A 14,933-nucleotide genomic window follows, 5' to 3' on the forward strand; every position below is an offset into this window, starting at 1 on the left:
CCCAGCCCAGCGATTCATTGATTAACTGTTGTCTCAGGGCTAGTTTACCTACTCAGATAATCTTCCCAAAGAAACTGTTGGCTTAAGGCTCACCGGAACGAGCTCAGTCTGTGTGTCTCTGCTCAGGCTCAGCAGACGCTGCGCCATGGAGTTGTACCCACACATGTGCACGCTCAGTCGTGTCTGACGCTCTGTTCCTGGACTGTAGCCCACCAGGCTCCTCTGTCCGTGGGAATCTCCAGACAAGAATCCTGGGGTGGGTTGCCATGCCCCCCTCCAGGGGATCTTCCCTGGAGGGATCGAACCTGAGTCTCTTTGTGTCTCCTGCACTGGCAGGCAGGTTCTCCACCACTAGTGCCACCAGGAAAGCCTGGAGTTGTACACATTTTGTATTACTTGATTACATAGATGAATAGAAGCGTGTCTAGCCCCCACTTTGGTCCTTTAACGTTTCATTGGTTCTTTATCTAAAATACCTCTTTTTCTTCCTGGTGCCTTTGCCGTCACCTGTTTCACCTTCAAGTCAAGCTGGATTATTTCAGTAGAGCTGGCGATTGGCCCTGAGGAAGGAATCAGTTACCTCACAGACAAGGGCTGCAATGTAAGTGTGCTTCAGTTCGGCAAGAAGGGGCTGGCACTTGTGGTGTCTGAGAGGAGATGGCCCTGTGTGGGCTGAGAGTCTTGAGTAAATGAGTGGGATTCAGCCCTGCAGACTGACGGCTGTCATGAAATGCTGGAGGGTGGGGACTGATGGGCACATTGTGTCTGCATGAGAAGAAAAGCCCACTCCTCTTGGGAAATGAGCAGAGTCTCTGGTGGTGTGTCCATGTGGAAGGGTCCTTCAGATGCCCACTGTCTCCCCAGCACCAAAACCCTCAGAAGAACCCCAGAACAGGTCAGAGACGTTCCTTGCTCATGGTGTGTTGGGAGTGGGCACGGGTCCCTCTTGCTGAGAGAAGCGGGGCAGAATGCTCCCTGAGACCGAGACTGTCACCCGGAGAGTCAGGTCAGGGGCTCCCTCCCTCCTCCTCTGTGTGTCTTCGTGCTGGGGCACGGGCACCCCCTCATCCAGCCCTTGAAGGGGAAGCGCACCTCTGCCTCCACGAGCACAGAGGACAGACACATCCCTGACCGTGAGGTGAGCAGGCGGCCCTGGCAGGTCCTTGCCAACTCCTCAGAGTGAGAAAGGCCCCCTCCTCCTGGGCGAGGTGGACAGTCAGGCTCCCCAGACACCCTGTCAGTGGGGTGGGGTGGGGACCACGGAAATTACGCAGGATAGTGCATGAGTGTCTGGCATCTGTGGTCAAATGTTTGCCTTTTCTTCCCAAAGCCCACACACCTGGCCGACTTCAACCAAGTGCAGACCATCCAGTATTCAAACAGTGAAGACAAGGACAGGAAAGGGACGCTGCAACTGAAGATCGCAGGGGCGCCTGAGGTAAGGGGGATAAAGGAGATAGCCTCTGCTCATGCTGTGTCTATTCAGTCCTGTCCGACTGTGCGACCCTAGGCCCGTAGCCCGCCAGGCTCCTCTGTTGATGGGATTCTCCAGGCAGGATTACTGGAGTGGATTGCCATATCCTGAAACAATCATTATTTCTAAACTAGCCCTTTATTGAAATGACTGTTTCAGGATACAGATGAAGTTTTCATGGATCATCAGAATCACAGCTTTCTCTTACGTAATGAGCATCACATAACAAATGTGTGTGTCTGTGCTCAGTTGCTCAGTCACGTCCGACTCTTTGCAACCCCATGGACTGTAGCCCGCCAGGCTCCTCTGTCCATGGGGATTCTCCAGGCAAGAATACTGGAGTGAGTTGTCATTTCCTCCTCAAGGGGATCTTGCCAAGGGCTCAAATTTGTGTTTCCTGCTTGGCAGGCAGATTCTTTACTGCTGAGCCTCCTAGGAAACCCTGCATAACAAATTGTTGTTTAGTCGCTGAGTTGTGTCCAACTCTTTGTGACCCCATGGGCTGCAGCACGCCAGGCTTCTCTCTCCTTCACTGTCTTGCAGAGTTTGCTTGAATCCATGTCCATTGAGTTGGTGATGCCATCCAACCATCTCCTCCTTTGCTGCCCTCTTCTTTTTTTGCCTTCATCTTTCCCAGCATCAGGGTCTTTTCCAGTGAGTCAGTTCTTCGCATCAGGTGGCCAAAGTATTGGAGCTTCAGCATCAGTCCTTCCAATGAATATTCAGGGTTGATTTTCTTTAGAATTCATTGATTGATTTGATCTCCTTGCTGTCCAAGGGACTCTTTTAAGAGTCTAGTCCAGCACCATAGTTCAAAAGCATCAGTTCACTTAAAAACTAATGTAGTCTTTCTGTGGAAAAACGAATATTATCATGAAAATCAACCTCTTAAAATTATATAAATTCTGTAAGCTGTGCTACTGCCTAATTTCCTGGACGGTGTTGTATGTGACGCTCACTGTGGGGGCAGGGGCGGGGAGCGGCACACGCACAGGTTTGCTTCTGCATGAAGCCCATGTGGGCGCTCCCCTGGCCCCACTCGCACCCCTGGGCTCCACACTGCTGCCGCCCCCGCTGAGGCGGGTTTGTTCGCGAGGCTTCTCTCATCTCGTTCTTGCCCCTCCTGCTTTGGAATCCTGGCATTTCTGAGGCTCCGGGCAGTACATTTGATTCTCAGGATTAAACCAATGATGCCATGAAATATTGAAACCTTCAAATTTCCTGAAAATCTCTCAGTAATTTCCTGTCCGCATCATGATTTTCAGGCTGTCCTCCTTTCTGTTTGCTGCCCCCAAACAATACTTAGGATGATGCAGGCGAGCTGAGTTGTTCCTTTAGAAAGAAGTTATGAACAGTATGTGAGTTGGGACGTAATTGTGTTTGAAAGGAAAAATACCACTCTGATTATCTCCTGGATAACATTTAATGACAGGTCTTTTAGGAAATGTATCATAATTGTGTGTTTTGCCTTGAAAAAAGTGATTTCTAAGCTCTTAGGTAGAGCATGCTCTGCATGCTCAAAATAATGAAATTCCACTAATTTTCTTTAAGGTTAGAAAAATTATGATGGATGGTTGATAAAAATCTAGTCCACACTTGTCTAGTTTCTAAAAGAAGCCATAATTGAGCTTACTAATTTTCTAAATTCTTAATTAGAATATGCCTAAGGGGCCAGACCTTCTGTAGGAAACATTTTTTTTCCCCACCTCTTTTTGTTCTAGAAAGTGACTCTAAGCGATTTAAGTGTCTTTTTCTTTTTTTGTCTGGCTTTGCCTTCTGTCACACATTCTAGGAATAAGATCCTTAAATACCACGCTCCCTTCTCACTGAGACCTGATGACAGATCTCGTCTCACTCCCACTCTTCTCTGGGCTCAAGTGCGTCTCGATCTGATGTCACGGCACAGCTGGCCCTCTGAGGAGCGGAAGGAACAATGACCGCTCTCTCTGGCTCTTCTCCCCTGTCCAGCCCCTGACGGTTACAGCCCCGTCCCTGACCATCGCCGAGAACATGGCCGACCTGATCGACGGGTACTGCCGCCTGGTGCACGGGGCCACACAGTCCTTCATCATCCGGCCCCAGAAAGGTGAGCCGCCCCCTGCCTTAGCCTACTCCACGCGGCTGCCAGGCTCGCCCGCAGCCCAAGCCCTTCCTTCAGGTCACTCTGAACGTGAAGAGCAAACAAATAATTCAGCTGAGCAAATCTGTATTCCTGCTTTTCTAGGGCAGCGACTCAGCTCACAGCCTACGAGCTGGGTTTGGATAGAGCTTAAAGGACACATGGTTTGTGTTCAGACCCTTTTGATTTGAGCGACAGCCTTAAAGTATTGTCTTAGTTACCATTAGTGTTTTTTTAATAAACTTTTGGGATTATGTTCAAGGGATTTTTTTTTTAAGTCCCTATGACTCATAAAGTCTCTTTCCTATTTTTTGTTAAAGCTCTCAAAAGCTTAGAGCAGTCAGAGAACAAACTCAGTCTGAAGCATGATGTATTGAATCCTTGGAATGGGGCTGAGTCTCTGCAGCCCTTTGCAGAGGGTTAAGACGCAGTGTTTCTGAGGGTTTAGATTTCTGAAACAAAGCAGGAAAAAACCAGGCTTTGGAATTACATTGACCGATGGGTTCATATCATGAGCGCATGCCATCTGCCAAGTACTTAGCTTCCTGTGCCTCGGTTCCATCCAGGAAGGTGAGAAGAGTGGTACTTGCTTCTGTGGTCTCCGCGGGAAGCAGGGTGGGAATGGCCTCCTGTTGGAGGCGGCTCAGGGCACCTACAGTGTCACAGACTTCAGAGCTGCTGCTCGATCCCATGTGATCGTGACTACACTGGATGAGCCTTGGCTTGGGGACTTCTCGTCCTTAAGGAGGAGCAGCACCTGCTTTGTAGCATGGGAGGTGGGTCCAGGTCCACAGTCGTCCCCGTCACGCTGCCGCTCCGGGCAGGTGGACGCAAGATCCCTGCCAGCACTCCCCAACTCCCGCCGTGGGAAGGACGATCAGAGGAGGAGTCGGGGAGACGTGAGGGACACAGATGAGGCCCCGCACTCCTGGTGTAGACACTGCAGAGTCCTGCAGCCCAGCGGTCCAGTTCTCTGTGCTGACAGCAGGTGGAGGGCATGGGGGTGGGGGATGAAGCAGAGGCATCGCTGGGACCTTTGTTTAAACCTTTGTTAGTGTCAGGATGTCATACTCTGAGAACAGTATCTAAAGCCATCAGCCAAAAGGCCAGTAAGTACATGAATTCTAGGACATAAATAATCTGGCAGAACTTTTTTTCCACCATGATCAAAGAAATAAAATCTATTTATTTATTTTCCCCCTAAAATGGAGTGTGTGTTATGATAGCTTTTTTAGTGTGAAATACAGTAAGGAAGTTGCTTTTGGAGATATCTAAAGACTCCTTTCATTTAAAATTTTTGCATTCATGAGCTCTTGAGTTTTCATTTTGTGCTTTAAAAGAAGAGCATTGTTTAAATGTTTTAGGAAAATTGCTTCACATAAAGATAGTATTCTGTTAAAAATGTTAAATGTACTATAGCACCTGTCTTCTTTTTGGTAAATAATTGTTTCATTTCACCCTAATTTACCAAAATATTGTTCATCAATTTGTTGGTATATGAAAAAATAACATTCAGACATTAGGCATTAAATGTTTGAAGCTTTAACATCTTCTTGGGTTGGTTTTTAGTTGACTTTTTTCCCTTGTTGGAAGAAATATTTCGATATCAAATCTCATGAAATGAGACATATTAAATTCTTCATTCATATGAAGACAGCATAAATGAAATCGCTTCTCATAAAAATCTAGTAAGTCTGAGGCTTTTATCAATTTTATGTGGTCTTTATAGAATTAATTGTTAAGCCTGATAATTTACTTTATTCTAAATCACAGCATATGTACTTGTGACTGTTTTATAATAGATTCCTAAAGTGAAGTTATATTGCCTAATTGAAATAATATTTAAAGTCACATGTTTTTAATGGATTATAATTAGAAATATGTGGACAGGAGCACATGTACACTTTGTAATTTAGTTTCTTAAAATTTCAAATAAGTGTAAAATATGTTTCTGCAACTCTAAAGCACCATTTTCCTGGTACATGCTTTAAGGAACAGTTGCATACATACACATCTGTTCTCTCTAGGTTATGAACTGCTTCATGGTAAGCAACATGCATGTGTTTGTGAGTGTGACGGTTCTAAGTGATGTCTAAGTTCGACAGATGAGTGCTGATGTGCCCAGGTGTGCTTTGTTAAAAGGCTCCGTGATCCACCATAATTGCTTCAGTTTAGAAAGTGCTTTTATAGGTGGTATCACTGGGGCAGAAAACTCTTAAGAGTCACAAGCCACGTGCCCGAACCAGCTTCCACCAGAGTTGCTGTGTGACCCCTGGCCTTCTTGTGGGGCCTTATCTAACTTTTCCTTTAATTTAGAGAAAACTCAGTGGCAGTTTTTCAATTTTTGGTTAAATTCTCCTCAGAGGAAAGACTTGTGCAAATTAGGGTCATAATTTCATATTACCAAGACAAGAGTAACCCTTTTCCCGGGGAGCCAGGGGACTGGTGGGACAGCTTTACCACCAGGTTAATCCAGATAAGAGAGATTAAACCAGGGGCTCCGTGCTTCCTGGTTCACTAAGGACGGGTGGAGAGTGCGTCTCCTCAGCCCCTGAGCAAGTCCTGAGCTCCCCTGTGATGCCCCGGCTGGAGCCCAGCCATCATGGTGGGGGGTCGGCCCCCATGTAGGGGCCCCAGCACCTCCCCCAGCTGCATCCCTGGGCCTCCTCAGGCTCTGAGGCTGCTGGCCCCTCGGCTGCCCAGGACCCACGTTCCTCTGGCAGCTACAGAGCCGGTGGGTTTGTTTCCTTTGAATTTCTGTGTTCCCTGTATAGGTTTTGGAGTAGCCAAACCTATGCAGGGTGTTCAGTCTTTGTAAAGAATGTTGGCTTTGATTGTGAAAAATTCTTTCTTCTCTAATATCTCCTGGGAAGAACAGCTTTCTTCTGTTTATCCCTTAGCCTGGTTTTGAGAGGCAATGCCTTTCCTATAGTCTGCACCTGTAGACAGCACGTTTGTCATAAATACTGAAAATAAAGCTGTGATAACCCACCACAGGCATATAACAGCTTCTTTTAAAGGGTTGTTGCTAAAATTCTGGGAGAGGACTCGTCTTCTTTCTCTGGTTTCTACATGCAGTCTTTTCCAAGGGAGCCTCATTTCTCTCTCTCCATTTTTTCCCACAGAAGGTGAACGGGCTTTGCCATCGATACCAAAGTAAGTACCACTCTGTGTGCCTTGGTACTCCGTTGTGTTAGAGACTGAAAGTCTCCATGCTGTATTTTACATTTGCCTGAGTAATCAAATTTCTACGTGTATGATTAGGAAATCAGGAAACAAGTTATTTCCAGAAAGAAATCAGTGGTGAATCATCTAAAGTATTTAGGGTTGTTGTTGTTGTTGTTGTTTTAATTCATTTATTTTTTATTGAAGGATAATTGCTTTACAAGTATTTAGGTTTAGTCAGAAGTGTAAAGTGAATCTTCCCCTGAAGTTCAGTAAGAAGCTCAAGAATAGTAGTGATAACAGGAGAGAGGTCTGTTCTCAGATGGTTACTATATAGGCGATGACAGTCTGCATAGAGACCTGAAAGTCAGTACCGTTCTGGCTATTTTACAAGTGAGAAAATTAAAGATATGCAACTTATGTCAATTTTAAAGTGTGTTTGTGTCACGGATTTCATAGTAGATACTTTTAATCTGTAAAAGTAAAGAAGGCCCGAGCTTCTCTGTCCTCAGCCAGTGTGCTAGGGATTGGGGAGCAGATGAAAGGCAGCATGCTCACAGTAAGATCTGCAGCTGGGTGCCGAGAGCTCAGAGGGAGGGACTTGAGGAGACGGCCCTGGCACTGCACGAGGGCTAAGGGAGCAGAGCCCGGGCGCCTCTCACCTGTCACTCCCTGTCCTCTACCGCCAGTCCCTACCAGTCTCTCCCTTTCTGCTTCTGAACTGTCAGGCCCGTGCGCTTCACCTGCCCACCGCCATCCCCGGTTGTCAGCTGTTAGCACCTGTCTGGGCTCTGCTAGCAGACTCCTGTGTCGGGGTCCCCTGGACCACCTCTTGCAGGGATTCTCCAGAAGGAATGCCCAGGACTCGGCGCACAAAGGCTCTCGTGGCTGCGATGCGTGACAGCCCAGGAAGATCGCAGCGGCGTGGGGCCCAGAGGGTCCGGCAGCCCCAGGGGCCCACTCTCAGGGGTGCAGGCAGGACACGTGGAGAGTGGTCTCCCAGGGAAGCTCGTGAGAGACTCGGCGCCCCGACTTCATGCGGGCCTGGTCACGTGTGCACCCTGTGCTTGACATGTGCCCATATCATGGGCTGTATGATTTGCACCATTGGTCTCAGGACAGGGAGCCTTCCTGATGAGTAGGGATGGTGGCAGCCCTCCTTGACACCAGCCAGGGGCTACCCTCAGGGGACAGCGCCTCAGACCCCTGGCTCCCATCCTCTGCACGCCTCTGCCAGTCTTCTCTGCAGCATTGGGAGAGAGCGTTCCTCTCAAAGCCCTGTGTGGATCCTGCTGCTCTTAGATAAATGCCCACATCCTTCAGCTGGCTGGGGAGAGGCTGTGTGGCCTCTCCAGCCTCGCTTCTGCTCCTGCGCTCAAGCTTCAGCCACACTGAACTCCCTTTGGCTCCTGGAGCCCACGTCCTTCAGGACCCTGCTCAGGTCTCACCCCGCATCACCTCATCTGAAAACCCCCATCACCCCAGTCCCGGAAGCAGCCCTATGTTTTTCCGTAACTTATCTGGAGTAACAGTCACCTCTCTGCTGTTCTCACCCTCGGGCTTCACTGATGGCCTGTGGCGTGTAGACCTGACATGGGACGGTATCTGGCACCCAGTAAGTACACAGTAGCTGGGCAGGCGAGTGGTGGGGTGGGTGAGACCATGTCTCTCAGCTTTTAGGCATTGTTTCACAAACCCAACAACATTTAATAGATATGTATTAGTGTTATGAATTAATGAATATTTATTAAAATCATTGTTTATTAATTATTAAAATCAGGCAAGGAATTAGTGCTCATGATATCTTCAGTTGTAGAAAGTCTTTGAGAGATGACTTTGTGGATTAAATGCACAGGAATTGTAAATAGAGATGTAAAAGTGAGGAGTAAGGGAGTAGGTTAGAAGTGCTAACAGATACTAGAAAGGAGCAGAATTGTGTTGTTACCACTGATCAGAGAGGTGCTTGTGAGCAGGTTGATTCAGAAGAGTGCCCCAGCCCACAGCAGAGGACGACCCGGCATGCTGTCTGCGGGACAGAGGCAGAGAACTGTGGCCTGTGTGTTAGGAATGCGCACCTGTGACCTCCCGATAAATGCAGTTGAGAGGGAGTTACGATCAGTCAGGTGGCTGCAGTGGAGGAGGAGCTGGTGGTTTGTTAGAACACTCTGGTTAAACTTTTATAATGGACATACCACTTCAAACGTGTAGCAAATTCAGTAAAAGAACTGAAGTGTGTGGCTTTGTGCCATAAACTTCCCTGGTCGCTCAGTTGGTAAAGAATCCACCTGCAATGCAGAAGACCCAGGTTCAATCCCTGGGTCAGGAAGATGCCCTGGAGAAGGGAATGGCTACCCACTCCAGTATTCTTGCCTGGAGAACCCCATGGACAGCAGAGTCTGGTGTCGCAGAGAGTGAGACAGGACTGAGCGACTGACACTTCCTAGAGGTTGTACAGTTGCACACTGACTATTTCTAGCTCTCAAAAGGGATAGATTAAGCTCCAGGATTTCCAGTATAAATTGTGTTTACTAAGGAGAATCCCTGTTCATTACTTCTAGAGTAAATGTTTATGTATCAGAAAAAAAGTTTTCTTTTATGAAAAGACCAAAATAATTTTGACACCTGAAAACTGTAGGGTTCCTTTTTCCTCTCTGTTTTATGCTTTTTCAAAAAGTTTGAATTGAACCATACTTGGACTTTTTTTTTTTAATGTGCTTAAAACCTTTGGCCAAAATGTTACTTTACGTGGATGTATGTGTAAAACACTACCATTGTTGAGCCATGTCATGAAACAAATAATCTGATGTGTTAACCTTACCTGTGCCAGTCTGTAAATAATGACGGTATGTGTCACCGTCCTGCCTGCTCTTGGGCACGCTCTAAACGGCGGCAGGGCCAGTGCTGTGTCCAGAGCACTCCTCAGTCGCGGGCGTCTCCCCTTGGCAGCCCAGCATCTAAAGTAATTCAAGCCACGTGCACCACGTTCAGTAGTGTTGTGGTTCAGCGTTCCTTCCTCGTCGGTCTGCACTTCTGGTCTTTAAAACATTGAAGCAGGCTTTAAGGACCTCGGGTGGTAGAATCTGGTATTTCACAAAGTCACCCTCTGGACTGTGCTGTCTCCCTGGGAGAGGGCACAGCCGTCCTGGTTCTGGGCAGCTGACGTGCACGTGAATGCCAGCAGCGTACTCTGGAGAGTGGGGCGCTCACACTTTGCACCTCTGTTCCAGGCTGGCCAACAGCGAGAAGCAGGGCGTGCGCACCCATGCGGTCTCCGTGTCAGGTAAGAGGCCGCGCGGGTGGCAGGGGGGTGCCCACAGCGGTGGGAGGGGGCCCCACGTGTCTGACCTCTGCTCATTCTTATGAGGATTACATCTTTCTAGGCTAGCTTATGAACATTAAGGATTAAAGTTATTTAATTTTTAAAACTTAAAAATAACTTTAAAATTTGTATAGTTTTACAGTAGTAGATTACTCACAAATTACTTAGAATTTCAAGTTATGTTTCAGTTTTAATGCCATGTTAATTATATTTAGAGTGAAAATGTTTGCTTTCAAAGCTGCCATTATAATTTATGCTTGTAGTTCAGAAGTTAACGTGATATGCTTTGTATATTTATTATTTTTTGAAGTTCAAGAGATGTGGAATATTTTTAAACAGCTTTTTTTGTTAACAGTTAACATAAAATGGTGTTTGATTATTGCTTTTTAAAAAATATAGTTAAGATATTGACATAAACATCATCTTAACTATTTACTGGTGTGATGAGCATGGTGTGCTTTCTCTGATATGTTTCTCAAAATACATGTACCTTTTCCCCCCATTAAAAAATGTAGAAAATAGAGGAAAGGTGGGAAAAAGCATCTTCTATGGACCCAGGTTTGACATCTTAGAATACATATGCCGTACATGTGTACGTATCCATGTAGATATACACATGTATATCCATATGCACATATATATAGTATGTTCTCATCTGTGTCACATTTCTGAAATAACAGTTTCCTAAACCTACTGTCTGACAGTCTGACTTAAAAGAAGTCTAATTCCTGTTAGTTTAATTTACCTTGAGTGAATTTTTACCTATAATTTAGTTTTATGTATTTGCCTAGTTGATGACTGAATTATTTGTTAATGTTCCAGCATACAAATATAATTGCTTATTTTTTTTATCATCCACAAACATCCCACAACCCCCTTGTCAAGAAATATTTGTGTTGGTATTCATGCTTTTATGCTTAGCAGAGGTGCTCTAGTGAGGAACCTCGTGGGGCAGGTGTGTGGGGGAGCCCTGCGGCTCAGGAGCCAACCCCTTTCTGATGTGGGGAGAGGCCTGTTCAGTGCCACAGCTTGTGCTGCCGGGTGGTGCCGGACTCTGGCAGCCCCCCCTCAGCCCAGGGTGACGTGCAGGGGCTGAGTAGCTCAGCATCTCCAGTCTGCGGCGGCGCAGGAGATTTGGCAGGTGGGGAGCAGGCCTTCCGGGGTTGTGATCTAGTTGGAGAGAGAGGTTACCGCCTGCCCGAGTGGCCCAGTGGTGGAGGACTCTGTCAGTTGCTGGCATCAGAGGGTGTTTTGTGCCGTGCTCCACAGAAGAGGAGCTATCCAGCCAGCGCTGAGTCATTCCTGAGCACTCCAGTCCTCCCCCGCTGGACTGGAAGTGAGCCTGGGCGACAGGCTGGGAGGCACTGGTGGTCCTCACCGACCTGGGCGCCCCCATGCTCCACAGCCACTCCGTGCGATGCTGAGCTGACACGCTGTGCTGGGCTCATCGCGACTCCAGGTGGTGATGAAACACGACAGGCCTCACGGAAGCTTTGGGTCTCATTTCTTCCATTTCCTCATGTCCTCAGCGTTTTTTCCACAGCTGCCCGTTAAGACACTGTGGGTATCACCTCTCCCAACCCCCCAGTCCTGATCCGCCTTCACTGTCCTCCCTGGGCACCCTGGACTGGAGTTCACCCTGCAGCCCCTTCTCTACAGCAGCTCTCAGGGTGCTCCCCCCTTTATTGAATGTAGGTAGGCGATTCCCTTGGCAGAATCTTTTCTCAGCTCGGCCCCGAGGCTCCCCAGTGTCTCTGCACAGCCCACCTATCCAGCCTGCCCCCGTCCTCCACACGGTCTTCACATAGTTCTGTCGGGCATCCGGCCCCTGTGCCCACCTCCTTCCCCCTGTAGTTCTGCTCAGACTGCTCCACCGGCCAGTACAGCCTTTTCATCATCACACGTCAAAATCTTTCTGTTCTTCAGAGTCAGTGATGCTGTTCCACACGTGGCCACCACTTTGGTGGTTCACGGAACCACCAACCCTTCATTCACAGGCCACAAAGAACGTTCCATGTCCCGTGAATATTTAGTGACTGGACTTACCTCTTAGATTCCTGTTACTCCTTCGTCACCCTACTCATGACTTGCTCCCTTCCGTGGAGTTGGACTCACAGCATGCAAAGACTCTTGAACTCGCCATCCCAGCAGTATGGCTTGCCAAGAGCTGCGCCTTGCACTTAGCTCTTAAGCTGTTAAGGTGACACCTAGATGATCAGGACTTCTGCCAAACCTCAAGATTCTTTCTTATCTGGTAGCCTGGAAACCACTGGGGTGTGCTGTGGTTAACCTCAGCCACCCGCAGACTCAGTGGAGCGCCATGCCTGTTCCCCACGCCATAAGCCATCTGTCTCCAGGATGGCGGGGTGGTGGCTGAGGCTCAGCCTGACTGTGGCCAGCAGTCGTGACCTGCTTTTCTGTCATAGTCCATCCTGTCCCACCCCAGCAAACCCTGCAAGGTGGCTATTAGTCCAGTCTTAGAAATTCTATCATCAGGTGCTGCTGAGTGCCTGCTCTGTGCTAGGCATTGTTCCAGATGCTGGGGTGCACTGGTGGACAGAGCCAGGTTGCTCCCATGTGGAGCTGATGTTCTGTGCAGGGGACAGAGACGCTGAATTAAAATCAAGCAGGCAGATGGAGAGTGAGGGTGGGGGTCCAGGGACGTCCCTCTGAGCAGTTGACTGAATACAGTGAGACTTGGGGCCTGTAGACACTGTGGGACAGTGAGCGCCAGGCCCTGCAGCAGGAACTTGGCAAACTCAGCACCAGCCAGAGAGCTCTGAGAGGCCAGGGCAGGGCAGGTGAGGGCACATGCAGCGAGAGGTGACAGCTCTCTCCTTATTAGGCCCTCAAGGGGCTGTGCATCGTATTAGATGTCACCTTGTTAACCCTGTGACGACCTCCCAAGGTCTTTATTATCTCCCCATTTCACAGACAAGAGGAAAGAAATTCAGAGAGGGTTTGTTCAGTATCACACAGCTTGAAAACGATGGAGCAAGGGCTGAGCTCAGGTCGTTATTGCCCCCTAGGTTATGTTGCCTTTCAGTAACAGTTTAAGGGAGATGACCCCAAGTACAGATGAAGAATCAGCTGGGAAGATGGAGAAACTGGGACTTGCCTGATTCTCCTATTTTTTATACAGTCACAACTGAGAAGCTCTTCCCCAGTCTTTAAAGCTGGCTTCAGATGCCACCCCCTTCTAGAAGCCCTCCCTGCCTATTCCAGGACTCTCCTTCCTCAGAGTTGTCTCGCCTGCCATACATGCCACTATTGTGGATAATCTTTAAATAGATACAAGCTTAGAAACCTTCTTATCCCCTAGACCACAACTCCATCATAGACAAAGACATGTTCTATTTGTCGTTACTGTCTGGGACAGAGTGCTCAGAGATTGTTTTTAGGTGAATCGGGTGCCTGAGCAAGGTGCAGAGTGGTGCTAGGGCTTGGAGGACTGCGCTTTGGTGGGGGAACAGAGGGAGAAAGGCAGGGACCCTCCGAGTGGAGAGTGGCCTCGAGAGCCACTGGGCTCGCAGACTCCCCAAGCACTGGTCATGGTGAACCCTTCTGCATGCACCCCTAGGCAGTTTGGGGCAAGGGGTCTGGAGGCCAGCCAGTGGGAAGGCTGAAGTCTGGATGTCAGCACAAACAGTCCCCAGCTCATGATCACGGGTTCCAGGCCCTCCTGCGTATCTCTTGGTGAGGAAGTAGAGTTTCAGACCATCCTCAGTAGGGTCCAGTTTACAGTCCATGTCCAGTATATGCAGTCTTGTCTCTGAGATCTAGAGTTTCACTCTAATGTAAGTGTGAAATGAGCTGGTTTATAGAAATATGCAGCAGAATAGAGCATTTCCCTGGGCACCTTCTCCGAAGGCCTAGAGTCAACTTTTCTAGCCTCTGTGTATGATTTTAGGAAACGTGTTTCTTCTGGAGCGCAGTTAGCAGTATCTGGAGAGTCCTTCGCTTGTCCTAAGGGGTCTGTGTGTGTCAGAGAGGGGCACCCTGAGTGGGTGGGGGGTTGAGCAACACTTGTGTGGATGAAGATTCCCCGGAATGCAGGTGCTTCGGTGAACAAAGCTGAATTTTAAATATTCCAAAGGTACAAACTTTGGTTTTCGGTTGGTTTTTGTGTTTCAAGGCTCTGTTTGTCTGTTTTAAATAACCAGGCCTCTAGTGAAGCAGAGGGACCATAAGTGAGACAGAAATGCTGGTGACCTGTGACAACCACTTCACTGTGCCCGGGGCTCCTGTCACACGTCTGGGTTGTGGTAACGGGGTTGGAGATCAGAAGACCGTGTTCTCTCTCCTGTGTCTGTCACCACAACCAAGGCCATGACCTTTTCCTGTCGTTAGAAATGTTTGGTTTGATTGTCTCTGCTGAGCTCTTGGTGGTGAACACATGTATCACTCTGTAGTGATACTTTGCAATGGGATGTTTATTATAATTTAAAAAAAAATTTTTTTTTTGCTTTGTAACAGATTCTTCTGGTTTAGTTGTTAACCTTGCAGCATCATTCCAGCTATTTAAAAGGGCTTCTCTAATGTGCTATGGAAATTTGTTTTCCTACCCGTGGTTTTTTTTTTGGCATCAGCACTGTTTCAGGGGATGATTTTGGCTTGATACCTAGATCCCTGTTTTTGGGTTTTGTTAGCTTTTTGAAAAATTGTCTTTCCTTATGGTTTGGTGAGTGTGTTGGTAGCAAAATAAGATTTTTAGTAAAAAGGACAGAAGAATTCAGCTATAACTGTGAACATGTTCATTTTTCCTACCTTGTCGTTGAAAATTGGGGAATCACTTTTAACCATTTTATGTGTGTGTATCCAAAGAGCACGGACTGTTTCTGGATTGTCAATGAGGA

At 47.8% G+C, this 14,933-nt stretch overlaps 1 protein-coding gene across 24 annotated transcripts in view; it reads left to right on the plus strand.

Annotated features, from left to right (window-relative positions):
- Positions 1-14,933, plus strand: part of PTK2 (protein tyrosine kinase 2) — a 190,096-nt gene that overhangs the window by 113,741 nt on the left and 61,422 nt on the right. For all 24 annotated transcript variants that reach the window (XM_060419958.1, XM_060419961.1, XM_060419969.1 and 21 more), the window contains 5 exons: positions 524-601; positions 1,331-1,438; positions 3,443-3,560; positions 6,719-6,749; positions 9,986-10,038. In XM_060419958.1, the coding sequence (XP_060275941.1) occupies positions 524-601; positions 1,331-1,438; positions 3,443-3,560; positions 6,719-6,749; positions 9,986-10,038 (388 nt within the window). The remainder of the gene's footprint in view (positions 1-523; positions 602-1,330; positions 1,439-3,442; positions 3,561-6,718; positions 6,750-9,985; positions 10,039-14,933) is intronic.

The sequence above is a fragment of the Ovis aries genome, chromosome 9 (assembly GCF_016772045.2).
Source record: "Ovis aries strain OAR_USU_Benz2616 breed Rambouillet chromosome 9, ARS-UI_Ramb_v3.0, whole genome shotgun sequence".
Taxonomy (NCBI): Eukaryota; Metazoa; Chordata; class Mammalia; order Artiodactyla; family Bovidae; genus Ovis; species Ovis aries.